Below are 13,745 nucleotides of genomic sequence, written 5' to 3'. Positions count from 1 at the left end.
GGACAGGTCTAAGAGATTTGATTAAGCTCCAGAGAATTACTTAGTGCTTTAGTTGCTCCAGTGTGGTCAAGTTGTTTAACATAAATGGCAGTTTTTCTTTTAGAATTCCCTTATTAATTTTGTTCAGCGGACATGGACGTATGCTGCTGTTGATATAATTACTGTTCACCTATGCGGGTTTCAACTTTTGGAGAGCTTATCATTGGTCATTTCCATTATCCCCCTCCAACCTTTGGCATCTGCACTTTTGGCATTAATTATCAGAATTCATGTAGATTATCTCTTGATGCATCATACTAGAATTCTTGGTAAAAGCTTTAACCTCTGTCCAACCCATAGAAATATATAAAGGTGGATGCCGTCTCCACCTCCTCCCAGTGTACAAAAATGAAGCCAAAATATCCCGGATACAGGCACTGCCATGTTGCGCTGTTCATCATTTTGGCTGCTTGTCATTTATAGCCAAAGTTTGCGCACTAGTTTTTGGTGATGGAGCAGCGTTATCGAGGTCCCGCCCATTCACCCGCCTAACTCAATTGTGATTCAATCACAGCTTTTAATGATGATGTTACACCCCGTTTTAATAGAATGAAAGAACTAATTTAAACCAAAAATGAACACAGGAACATACATAAATGTGATAAGAACTATCTAAAATGACAGAAACCATCTTTAGGAAAAATGTATTTGAAGTGTGTTTTGTTTTTGATATCCCATCTGCTTACATGGAGGGTGCAGGGTTTAAGGCCTATACTTCAGCCAGCCACCAGGGGGCGATAAAGATGTTTTGGCTTTACTTTTAGGGAGCCGTAATGCTGTTGGAGGAAGTTGGAGGCTGGAACTGAGAATGATATTACACTGTTGACGGCGTTCCAGTAACAAGTTAGAAAACCTTATATTTAGTGGTGGGAGGACTCTATACAGGTCAGCCATTGCTTGCAATACCAGTTGATAACGACGCATTATGTGGTATTTTGCATGTACAAGTTGTAACACACCATATGGTCCAACCCTGCAAACAAGTCCCTGCACTTTCCAGCTGCACCACTTGTCTTAATGCATGAACATCTGGAGGAGATCTCAGCTTCCCATTTTCCCTTTCATCTACATGTCTACCCATGTCTCTGATGGTGCATATTCTAAATAAGTGAAGTAAAGGTCAATGTGTTTTAGTACAGATGTTTACTAAAATGTATCAAATGTGTAGTGAAGTAGTATCTCTGAGACTGAGAGTGCCAAAAACTTCACATTTCATATTGATGTTGTTCCTATGACGGTGGAGATGCTGGAATTAATGAAGGCTTCACATTTTAGAGAGATTAATTTGCACACAAAGCTTTGTAGAACTTACAGTTGAGAGTTGTTACTGACAGTGTTAGAGAGGTGTCAATTTTTGAGGCCCTATGTGGTATTGTACTATTTGACTGCATTGTATTGAAAGGTGCTTCTAATATTTTGTCCACTTCTGTGTGTCGTGTCTCTTTAGCTTTTTGCTGGGGTGAGTGGTTACAGTGCAGACCTTATCTCCTGCTCCATCGGCGCACCACTACATTTGATAGTTTGCCTGGGTAAGAAGAGAGCAGGCAGTGCTTAAGGCTAACAGTGGGGTGACTCCACTTCCCGTCCGTCCTCTCAGATCTCCATTAGATCACCAAGAGTTGCACTCTGGCTTTCAGCTGCAGGCGCCAAGATATCCTATTATACACTTCCACTTGTGATAATTGCCTGTACCCAGCAGTAATAGTGTGGGGAGATAAGTAGTGAGCCTGGATGTCACGTGTGCACATGTATTCTTACTGTGGCCGGTATGTGGAAAGGTACAGTATTTGCTTTGTGAGCATCCTGAAACAGCACTAGGACAAGATTGGTTACTGTTGATCCCTTTCAGCCATGGACTAACAGGCTGCTTTACCCACAGCCTTAGATAATGTGCAGAGCCATTGAATAAACCTGGTGCATTGGAGCCAGACTTGCCTTAGATAATGTGCAGAGCCATTGAATAAACCTGGTGCATTGGAGCCAGACTTGTTTGGAGGCAGCTACACCAAAGTCTAGTACAACCAGGTTGACAGGGTTCACAACCATTGCCGCGGTTACCACTGGGAAAAGAATAAAAAGTTCAACAACAAGAAACTAATTTACTTGAACCTACCATTTAATGTCAAAGTTTGCTTTTATGAGCATCAGGTTGTGCGTCATTTCAATCAGAGAAGCTATTTCTGATCCTCACTTTCCAGTCTGATGAGGCAGGCTCCATCAAACAGTAGATAAAAACCATCTCCCAGACAAATGGACTAGTTGGGGGGGGGATCTGTACTTCCGTATCTGGGGTCATTTTCAGAGCGAGCTATCAGAGAGAAATTCTCTCATGGACTCAAATGGTGTGTGATTCATCTGAGTCGGTCCATTTGATTGTTCATCTCAGTCAATGAGCATGCATTTTGCTGTTCCTCTCTTCATCTGCTTCTGTCTCAACAGGCTTTGTGTGTGATTGATTGAAGGGTATGTGATGATGTGGGGTTATTTTAATTCCAAAGGCCAAGGGAATTTTATCAGGATGCACAGTATCCTGGATTCATGAAATAATTGGCTTTTAAAAATAAAAATGAGCCTGCCTCTATGGGAATTTAACATAGGGGTAATGCCCCCTGTATTTTAAGAAAGAACATTTATTTTTTTCCATACATTATTCATTCACAAAGAAAATTGGTGTTCTTAAAAGGTTGAATTTTCCAAACAAATTTAAAGTAAGGCATTAAGATCACTTTCCAAAAAAAAAGTCTTGGGGCAGCAACTGCAAAAGCCTGATCACCCCGCCTTTTATACCTTGATCTTGGCACTTCTAAAACTCGCTAATTTGAAAAATGCAATGACCGGTTGTGCTCTCGCAAAGTTAAAATTTCAGAGAAATACTCTGGATCCATGTAGCGAAGTGTCTGCTTTGTCCAAGACATGTAACTATATTGGAACCAACAATCAAAAAGTTGTAATGGATGCAGTAGTAGTGAATTCCAAGTGCTACTCACTACTCATTTTTATTTGATGAGTTGTTCTAGAAGTGGCGGAAGGTGATGCTATAGTAGACATAAGGTGTATATATAAATTATGTTGATGTTGATGGCTTATATCATATCTTGGAAATCTGGGAATCCAGTCTTGTAGCATTCTTGAACAAATATGCTTAAAATACAGCAATTAAAAAGTAAATATTCATTAATCAGCATTTGCTTAATTGTATGGCCTGCTTGATAACCAAAATAGTGTCCTTTACTCTATGCTTTTATCTTCTATTATCTTTTGCATTTCCAAGAGAAATGTAACAGTTTGATAATAAAGTTACTGGAAAAATCTACTTTAGGGGGGTTTAATGATCCACTATGTCTCCACTGAATCCCCACAGCCTCAGGCTACAAGAGAATGGCAACCAGTCCTATTAGAAGAGCATGATGGTAAACTGCTGCAACGTTGCCAAATGGAGCCTTATATTAAGGCTTAATGGGGCTTGAAGACTCATTGACAAGATTGGGCTTCTAGTCGTCAGGGCACTGCTTTGGATTGTCTTTGAGGATTTATTTTTTTCTTTTAATGAATATCCATTGACCATGACAAAAACTGCAAAATATTTAAATTAACCGATTTACTGGGTAATGAACAGTGATTAGATTTTAATATAATCAAGGTGATATTTTTCATGTATTTCTGGTCTCAAAAAAAAAACATTAGGTCAGCCATTAACTGTGATTTAAATGAAATCAACTATCCAAATCTATGAATAATGTTCAAAAAACAATCTGTGCAAATACCCAAACAATCCAATGTTTTTGTGTTTCCTGTTGCCCCAGCTGTGTATTGTCCTGTTGTGTCTTGTAAATCTGTCTTGTTAAAACAGGGTGAAATAAATCCTCTCTTGTGCTCATCTGAAGATAAGCTTAAAAAGACAAACAAGTGGATGCCCAACGCATTTTCTCATGTGAAATTAGAATCCTTACCTCCAGACTCCAATCCTTTTAAATCGTAAATGAGAGGCAACCGACAGCTCTGTGTGTCGGAAACACTAAAGAGTGTCCCTGACAGTTTGTTTTCCACACTCCTCCAGTACAAGTCTGCCAGCCAGCCAGATAGTCACCATCAATTATAACTACATCATGCAGCTGTGTGAGTCATTATAAACCAATCATTACATCTCTGGTCTCTGCAGAGACCGTACAAAGAGATTTGTCACGTATGTGTGATTTAAGAACATTTGTGGAATTCATATACCGGAAACCTAAACATTTCAGTAGAGCTGTCTCTCTCACTCCAACAGCTGCTTCAGAATCTCCATGCAGGTCTCTGTCCATTATCATACTATGTTGCACCTACAGTTTAACATTACATACCATAGGCTATAATGATCCCTATATCTCTATGATTGTCACTCTCCCTTGACCGCATCCCGTATTACTCATGAAGTGCTTTACCTTAGAAAAACGTCAAAACATTCCCTCTTTTAGTCTGTTTGTAAAAGTACAGATCTGCTTTAATGACACTGTGCTGACATCTGTTCTGTTGATAAATTCCAGGTAATTGTTTTAGGTCTTCTAATACCGCTACTGGCACTGCAAAAATGTTATTATCTAATTATCCATCTTGTTTTCGCTCTTTAGTATTATTTTTGTGAATGAAACTTGGCTACTCACGTAGCAGAACACACAGCTTTATCTGGCAATTTTAAGGGCATTGATCATAAACTTGCACCTCTCAATGAACAGGCCATTTGTATCAAGATGAACCGAGGCGATTTGTGACTAGTTTGTCCAACTAAAAGAGGTTGTGACTCTGATTTGGAGCAGTTTTAAAAAAAACTCACAGAAAAAAATTAAAAGAGATTTAGGATACAATAATGTTCTTGCATGAGACCCGATGATTGGGCAATTAAGCAAATTTACCATGGAATGGCACCATAACAAGGTGTTTTAAGTAGAAATGAAGGTCCTGAGTTTAAAGGTCCAACATGAGCTGAGTTGATTAGATTATAAGGTCAGATGCAGTGTTTATATTAATGCAGGATTACCTCTCCTCTTGAGATGCTGATGATAAAGTAGAAAATGAGACTATATGACAAGAGTCTACTTGAGGCCCTCCTCCCGAATGCATGATTTAGTGGGTTGGTATTTCTTTGAATATCCCCCTGAAACAAGCCATTAGAGTTCATTTCTATTTTTCTAGAGGTAATGTTTATGTATGCTCCTCTATTTAATTAAAAGGGACGCTTATCTGATTGGTCTTGTTCATTATCAGAGATAAATAATATCACAGAGAGACAGAAGAGCCTGACATAACCACCATGTGCAAATGCAAAGGAATGTTAACACTATGAAGAACAAAGTGGGGAAGAAGAATAGGAAAACCGTCTATATCAGAAAGTCATTTTGCACAGTAATGTGCCTGTCAGTCAGAGACAAGGACAACGAGGTAATGTTAGCACCTGCCGAGCCACCTCCGCATCTCCTTCTTTGTTTTGGTTCCCTGGAAAGTCTGCATATTTGTGCCTTGTGAACACCAATAATGGTATTCAGCGTCACAGCAGTGCTTTCACAAAACTGTCATCGTACAAAGAAATGAAAAAAAGCATACTATTCAAATTCTTCACTTACAGAAGATATGGTAGCAAAATATAAGCTGCTGAGATACAACTTAGGATGGATTACATTTTTAGTTAACTCCTCACAGAAAAGATTGTAAGCATGCATTATTGAGTATGACCACCTTGTACTTGTGAAAGGTGAAATAATTGGCTGTTGTATTTGCTGCTACAACTTCCTGGCATGTGAAGTTGCTAATAGAGCAGAGAAAGCTTCTTAAATTTGGTCCGTTGATGTGACCACAACAGATCGACTGATAACATTGCCAACCTTTCTCCCATCTCAATCCAGTGTTGTTGTTTTTATATCGCTGTGCTGTTCCGTTCCAATGGATTCTAAGTGTATCATATTCTCCTTCACACTCCATTCAACCCACCTCTGACTGTTTTTCAGTTTGAATTAATCAGAGATACACAGTTGAAAATGAACTTTCGGCACACATACCGTATCCACACCGGGATCATCATTTAGTGCTCCACTGCCCAGATCACGGTGCAGAAGAAAGGTCCTAGATAAATATGGGAGCAGCTCCTTTTGATGCAAATGGTGTGAGAAATGGGGTGTCTTTTGCGACTCTGTAATTGTGGGTTGCAGCATGGCTCAGTGCTTTTCCTCTGAGCTCCACCTTGGTTATCTGCTTTGAGCTGCGGTGATATTAACATCTTTCACTCTCTTCCTCCCTCTTTCTTCCGCTCTCTCTCCCCCCTCCTTTGTTGTTTCTTGGAAGGTGTTGCCAAGCATACTGAAGAAGCACTGCTGTATCTTACCAGACAGGAACACAGGTAAGGGCCAAACAGATGTCCCCTCTCCAGTAAGCACACCAGTCACACACAGTGTAGAGACAGAAGGACAGAGTCAGTCAGTGGGAGTACTGAGTGGGTGGTGATGCCAAGGGATGGATGCTCAGTGGATGGGTCCCATTTGTCTGTCTACCTGTTTTTGTGTACATCTGTAGGCTTATACGGCTTATACTGTACCTTGTCTGCTAGCTATACACTCTTTCTTGCTGATGGTTATCATATAGTTTTTATGTAGTGAAACATCCCTTTTTTTACAATTTGGCCACAAACTGATCCTTTTATTATTGCGATTCTTAATGTTACCGCTAGCAAAATTAACTTTTAAGATCACATGGGGTTCTCTGTGTGGCATCATTTTCTCAACTTACATGTCAGAGTGAGGGAAAGATTTGGGGGCAGTTGTTGCGAACGTGTGATGATGACAGGCTTCTTCACATCATTGCAGGTTTGAAGAGGTTGCTGATGAAATTGAAGAGCAGGGGGATATACTCAGGTACCTGGCCGTAGTCCTCACAATAATGACTTCTTCTACTACTACTATTTTCTGTGCGTTTACTTTTGGGGCAACTTAACCTCTAACCTCTGGACTGCAATGAGATTGCATGCTCATGGGCTAGCACGCCATCCATCCCTTTAACAAATCCCCATTAACAATGCTCCAGCACTTAACGGCTTTGTAGTGGTTTTCTCATTTGTCAGACTCATGGCCTTTTCATCATCTTGGTAATAACTGCCTATTTGCAGTGAACTTGGTCCTCTGTTTCGCACTTTGTTGCTGCAAATAGTACAAGACAATATATTTCTCAGAAGCATGATTAGAACACTAATCACATACCCATCTCAGGTGTGAGACACATGCTGAAGAGTAAAAGCAAAGGCACAGCAACCTTGGCGATAGAGAGAGAGAGACTTGTTATGCGTTTCAGGTGTTGGAGCTTGAAACTTTGAGTTGCAACTGATAACTGTTAGGGAATCTTGCAGCTCAAAATTATTGTTTGACAGGGCATATACTGTAGGGAAGATCACGTGCACTTAAGCAGATAAGGAACCGGTAAAATATCAGTTTTATTGTCATGTTGAGCATAAAATTCTGTAAACCAGACCTGGGCCAAATTGTAATCCAATCCGCTCTACTTGTCGCTCTATTTAAAGGGTGCCAGATGGGTGGGGCCTGCAGTTATGGAACAATCCTCTTTTTGTGCCACACAAATTTAATCAATTACAGAAAGTATATGAAGAGATTAACAAATGTTTGCTCAAGATTTTGTGACTCAACTTTCTCAGCAGGATGAGCTGCTGTGTGCAATTGCTGCATGAATATGGAACACCCAAGGGTGCACCTCTTGACTTGTCTTAGAACAAGGTGTTCTGGCAGAGTGGACACTTATTAAAATAACCTTATAAAAACTTATGAATATGGATGTGTGAAGCTCTGAAATGTTTCCAGGGATATTTGAGCAGACACTGGTCCAGGAGCGAGGGCTAGTTGTATTCTTAATTCATGATGTATGTGTGTGCGCATGTATACATTAGTGTATAGGATACATAGTTTGCATTTGAATGTAGACTTGACTGCATATGCTTACATATTCCATTTCTTTTTTTTTTTTATAAAATGTTGCTTCTCCCTGAAAATGTCCTTATTCTGATAGATTGCAACAAACCTTAAAATACTTCCACCAAAGTTTATAGATCATCATTTGTCCTCCAGTTCCATCTCAAATACAGTCAGAGCCTTTGCTGAATGACTTCAGCACACTTACACACAATGACACAGTTGGGAACAACCTCAGTGCCCCCAGCAGTTTCTGTATTTCTAGTCTGGATCAACGGAAGTACAGGATAATTGCCTGATGTGCCGGATGTCCCTCACCTTCCGCTTTCTGTGTTGCCGTTGCAAACAGCCCAGAGCGTTTTTTTTTTCTCCTATCCCAGAATGAATGTGTGGTGTAGCCACCTCTTTACTCCTCAGTGCTGTTGAGATAGGTCTAACAATGTGAGACTACTGTATTTATATTGTCTACCTTGGCATCCTGTTCCCATGTTATTACGGCATGCGGTGTCAGTAAATGCAAACACAGCATTGTGTCCATTTTATTTAAGCATTACTTCACTCTACTGATTGGATGATGTAGGGCGGTTACATTTGCATATGCTAAACAGATGGCATACATTAACACTGGCACTGGATGAGGATGCTCATTAGTGAGTACAGAAGTGTTGAGTCAGGCCTGGGTCTGCCTAAGGAGAGACATGAGTTAAAAGATTTTGTGTAGGGCGTGAGGAAGGAGAGAGTACAGTAAGAGGGGTGAAATATCTGGAAAATCATGAAGAGCAAGTGAGATTAGAAGAAACTTTGAAAATAATGGCCATAAAAAGATCGGTCTCCTGCTAGTGAATAAGACGCTGCATCGTGTGTATGTATGTGTGTCCACATCAGTGTTCCTGTGCTCTGCTTTACTACTCCATCGAGCGAGGGGCGCCCTCTCCTGGGCAGTTTCCCAGCTCTCACAAATCCATCTCCTCCTCAGAAACATTTCCTTCAGCTGTTCCCCGCTTCTGATGCTCAGATTCAAAATCTTAGAAAGTGGAGGCATCATGTTTATCGTAACCTTCCAGTCTCTCTGTAATCAGTGCGCCCCTCTGCTCCTAATGTACCCCGTAAGCAGAACCCTTTCTGCTGATGAGAATTCAGCATTTGTAAACCACAAAGTCACAGACTATTCCTATTTATAAACATTAATTGATGTGTGAATAGTTCACCATTCTGCTGCCATTTTTAATGTCCATGCTGATTTTCTGGCATCCTTTTACCGTCTCTTCTATCAACTGATCAGAGCCATTTTCCTGCTTTGGCATTTTGGGAAAATAACTAGTAACTAGTAATTTCCATTTATGTAATCCACAGGAACCTGAAATCTGACTTTTGGAAGATCTGTATGTAATGATACTGAGTACACGTTCATATCCACTGAATGAGCATCATGGTAGTTTTGTTACAGACAAGTTTAGATTTATAGTGTTCCTCATTGCTTATGCCACAATTATACCATGAATGCAAAGGTGCTTTCAGAGATATGCTGAAATGTATTCTGGGAAGCCCTTCTATCATTCTTTGTATTTGAACCCTGCTGTTTTGCATTTGTTGCCTTATATCCTCATTGATTTTGTCTCCCCTGACTCTTACAACCCAACTCTACACACGTACACACAAACAAGTACACACAAACGTTACTCATTGCCTCCATTTACAATTCCTATGTGTTAAAATGGGTTAAATCCTGCAGGTAACATACTGTCATTGTTTATCTTGTATTTTCTGTTTGTTAAAGGGAAGATTTAAATGATGGCTGACACCAGTGCACAAAAGCATTATCATCTACAATTTTACAATTAATACAGCTTATTTTTCCTCCAGACCAAACAAATATAATGACAGTTCCGGAGTAAGATGTATTAAAAAATAAACCAGGATAAAGTCAGCCTAATTTAAGCTTTGTCATATGTCAAGGACATAATGAAACTGCAAAATGTACAAATGTACAAAAACTGTACTATTAAAGGTTAACACTTCCCAGAGTATGAAAGCATTAGCATCGTGTCATAGTGACATTTGAATAGCATAAAGCTCAATAGTAAATACTACATTTGCCAAATACATTTCATGAATGTCAGCAACTAACTGCCTTACTGTACAATGCAGTCAAAATGTTCCGTCTTTAAAATTGAGCTTGTTAGCTCGAGTGCTAGTACATTAGTTGGGTTGGGTTACACTCACTGAAATGTTGTCTTTATTTAGCTAGCTAACCTACCACTACTGCTGCGTATTTTGTCATCTCAAAGTGGAAGGGTTTGTCTGAGGACATGTTGCCATGGAAACAAGTTGGCCAGGAGGCCTTCAGGGATATGAAGGAGACGTTAGTTAGAAAGCGGGAAAAGTTTCTCGGAGATGAAAATCATAAAAAAAATATTGGATAATTGTGCTTTAAAGTCTTCTTAAGAGCATCATAACATGTTGTGTATACTTAATCTGAAGATCAAAGAATACTGCCGGTGTCCGCTGTTGGAAAACTTTCTGAAGTCCCTGAACTACATCAGTCTAATGGCTTTTGTCTTTATTAGCCTTTGTCCGGAGTCACAGCACGTCCATCTTAATGCTTCGCATGTCCTGCCTGAGCCTCACCGTCCCGCTGTGAATCTGACTGAAACCGGAGTGAATAAGCAGCTGCTCTATTAGCTTGAGTAATTAACGGTCTAGCTGTCACTTTCCCTCTTGTGTCTAGCTTGCTTTTGTAAATGCGCACACACACACACACACACACACACACACACACACACACACACGCTTGTGTGTGTGTGTACGTTTGTTATACTGTGTACGGTGTAATTTACTGGTGTCTACTGTTGCATCCTAGTTCTGAAGAGGTCCTCTCGAGCTGGAATATGACAGTCAACTCTCACTCAGGCCATCACAGTGGCACCTGGAGCGGCCATTCATTAAGATGGCCACAGATGGCGGCCCCCATGCTAATTGTTCACCACTGTAATTCTACACAGACACACACACACACACACACACACACCACACCACACACACACACACACACACACACACACACACACACACACAGACACACACTGTACATAGACACACACATGTTCAGTCAGTCAGTGCACGCATGCATTATGTGTCCTCCAGCAGACTTGATATCTATCTGTAGCAAAGCGAGACAACCAGGGAGAGCCTGTCTTCTTCTGATAGCGCTCAGAGGCCTTGATGCCAACTCAGTATGCTCTTCATACCCGCTCACCAAAAAAGAGAGACCCAGAGAGAAAGGTAGAAGCTGTATTAGAAAGCTACAAAGCATAAATAAGATGTATGGACTGCATGAGCAAAAGAGTAAAAAAAAAGATGAGTGAATCTGAAAAACAAGCAAGAAAGATGGGAGAATGAGTACGAGCTGACAAAGTTAAGAGAGGGGAAAGAGTTGCAGTGTGTGTGTCTGTGTGTCTGTGTGTGTGTTCTGAAGGCCCTCAGGAGGTCTCCTCATGTCTGCTAAACTCTCGACAAATCCTACACTATCTCTCCTCCTCAGCCTCCCCCCCCCACCCTCCTGTTCGTTCCTCCTCTGCACTCCCTCCAGCACCGCCGAGGCATACCCATTGGACTGTTACAAGAGGTGGTGTAGCAACACGGCCTTTTCCTCCAGGTCCCTGTCTCAGTGCAATGGCACAGCCACTGAAGCAAATTGATTGTAAACAAATACGACACAGAGGAATAATGGATTAGAGGTAAACTCATCAATACTTTTTGAACACTTTTTTGGGCATGCTGGTCAAAGTGCAGCTTAGCTGAATATTCATGATATAGTGTCTGTAGACGTTTTGCCAGTCATTGTTCAGCCACTGTTTATTTGTCTGTGTATTTTCATAGTTAGATAGTTAGCGAAATGAAGAAATGTAGTATGTGATACATACATACATACTGTACATACATCATACTCTGATGACGCAGGTGTAATACCAGGTGTTAAATCTTCGGCCATGTGTTGCCAGTGCTGGCAGATTGTTTGCTTATTGTTGGGAGCCAGCATATTATTTCGCTGGTGTTGTTAGCAGGTTGGGTTTGTTGGTAGGTGAGGTTTTATGCTAAGTAGTAACTGTAGATCACTGGTTAGTGTAAGATAGCATTTTGCTAGCTAATGATGCCTTGATGACCCACTCACGCATAACTTCAAATTGAATACATTTTTTGTCTTTGGTAAGACAGGTCAAGGGACACAGTTCATGCATGGAAAACTTAGTTAATTAAACCTAATTAGGGGCTATTAGTTAGATGAGTAGAAATAGATCAACAGAAATGGTGGCTAGACCAATGAGCAGGCCATGGCATTCAGATGAAAGTTCCTATTAAGCCCATTGTACGGTGGCCAACATGGGCAAACGCACTGCAACTTAATGAAACACATGCAAATAGACAAAACACAAGCAAATTAAGAAAACATCTTAATTAATTTGACAACACATGCGCAGCATTTGGCAAATGCGCTGCAAATACACACAACACAACCAAATACACAAACGCGCTCCAAACACACAAACGATGCAAAAAGAAAAGCACACAAACTCCTAAAACAAAAAACGCTACATCCAGATCACACAATGGAAGTCCTCCAGGCCTCAAGGGGCAGCGCTTAGTGGAACAGCTTGATTTTCGATCTGTAATTATGAGTAATGTAATCAGAGAAAATCCCATTGTTATAGTATCATCCAAAAGCATCCGCTCGGACATTAAAGGAAGCGCGCTGGCCAATCAGAGGAGACTGGGCTTTTTTGGGGAGAAGGGATTAAAGAGACAGGTGCTCCTACAGAGCGTCGTATACAGAGGGTGAGTACAGGTTCAGCAGCCATGGGCAGTATGAGAAGAAAAAATTGAAAAAATGCTATATAATAGTTGACCTTTAATGTATTTGTACAATAAGTGTGTTTTATCTCTCTGTAGGGACTCCTGTCAATGAACTACACAGTGTCTGACTGGAGGACAGTTGGGCTCTGTGGACTGGCTGTCTCAGCTCAAACAGAATGAGCAAGCTGGGAGTAAGCTTTGATTTTTAACGCTGAGTCACTCTGTTCCAGGCTACACATTAATGGGTCGCAGACGGTGGCAGGAAGTGAAAGAAATGGGAGGTGGTACCTTTGACTCCCTTTAGTGATATTTTATTAACATCTATAGGAACATTTCAATGGTTGATCGTCAACATTAATCCTGGAACTTATTAATTCCTTCTTATAGCAGCACAAAGGATAGCCGAGGGCAAGTAACATTAACTCTACACGCACAGCACGTTAAATAATATTACTTACAGAGACATTACACTACTGGATGCAAGATTGCTGGTATTAAATGTAGTGCAGCAATCAAGTGGCTAAATCAACTATTGAACAAGAGATAATTAAGGCGGCAGTTTTACTGATTAGGAGCTAGGCTACAGTGTGTGATTCGGCAGTGCATGCAGGTTGTTGGAAAAGAGAAAAGTAACTTAACACCCCCTGAAAATCTTGTCTTTGTTGAGCTCCAGTAGTTTAACTTTTCACCTTGCTGAAGTGAAGTACAGGTTTTCTCCAGGACACTATGGCATCACTGCTGGGTGTGGTTTGAGGTAAAACGGGTTTGAAACTTTGAAGTAGAGAGGGCAGTGCATTTTTTTTTTTATCTGTTTATTGATCCCCAGTGGGGAAATTACAATTTGCATTCTGTGTCCACAGAAGTTATCACACTAAGTCCTGAACTACACACACACACACACACACACATGCTCAG

General features: G+C 40.6%; 1 protein-coding gene across 1 annotated transcript in view; it reads left to right on the top strand.

Moving 5' to 3' along the window:
* dlgap2a (discs, large (Drosophila) homolog-associated protein 2a) overlaps nucleotides 1-13,745 on the top strand; it is a gene marked incomplete in the record, with an annotated part of 152,544 nt that overhangs the window by 4,007 nt on the left and 134,792 nt on the right. The window contains 1 exon segment of the mRNA XM_032501308.1: nucleotides 6,352-6,406. Within this exon segment, the coding sequence (XP_032357199.1) occupies nucleotides 6,352-6,406 (55 nt within the window).

This window comes from Etheostoma spectabile, chromosome 20, assembly GCF_008692095.1.
Source record: "Etheostoma spectabile isolate EspeVRDwgs_2016 chromosome 20, UIUC_Espe_1.0, whole genome shotgun sequence".
In the NCBI taxonomy this organism is placed as follows: domain Eukaryota; kingdom Metazoa; phylum Chordata; class Actinopteri; order Perciformes; family Percidae; genus Etheostoma; species Etheostoma spectabile.
Note: the sequence above shows the minus strand (reverse complement) of the source record. Positions and strands in the feature narration are given on the sequence as shown.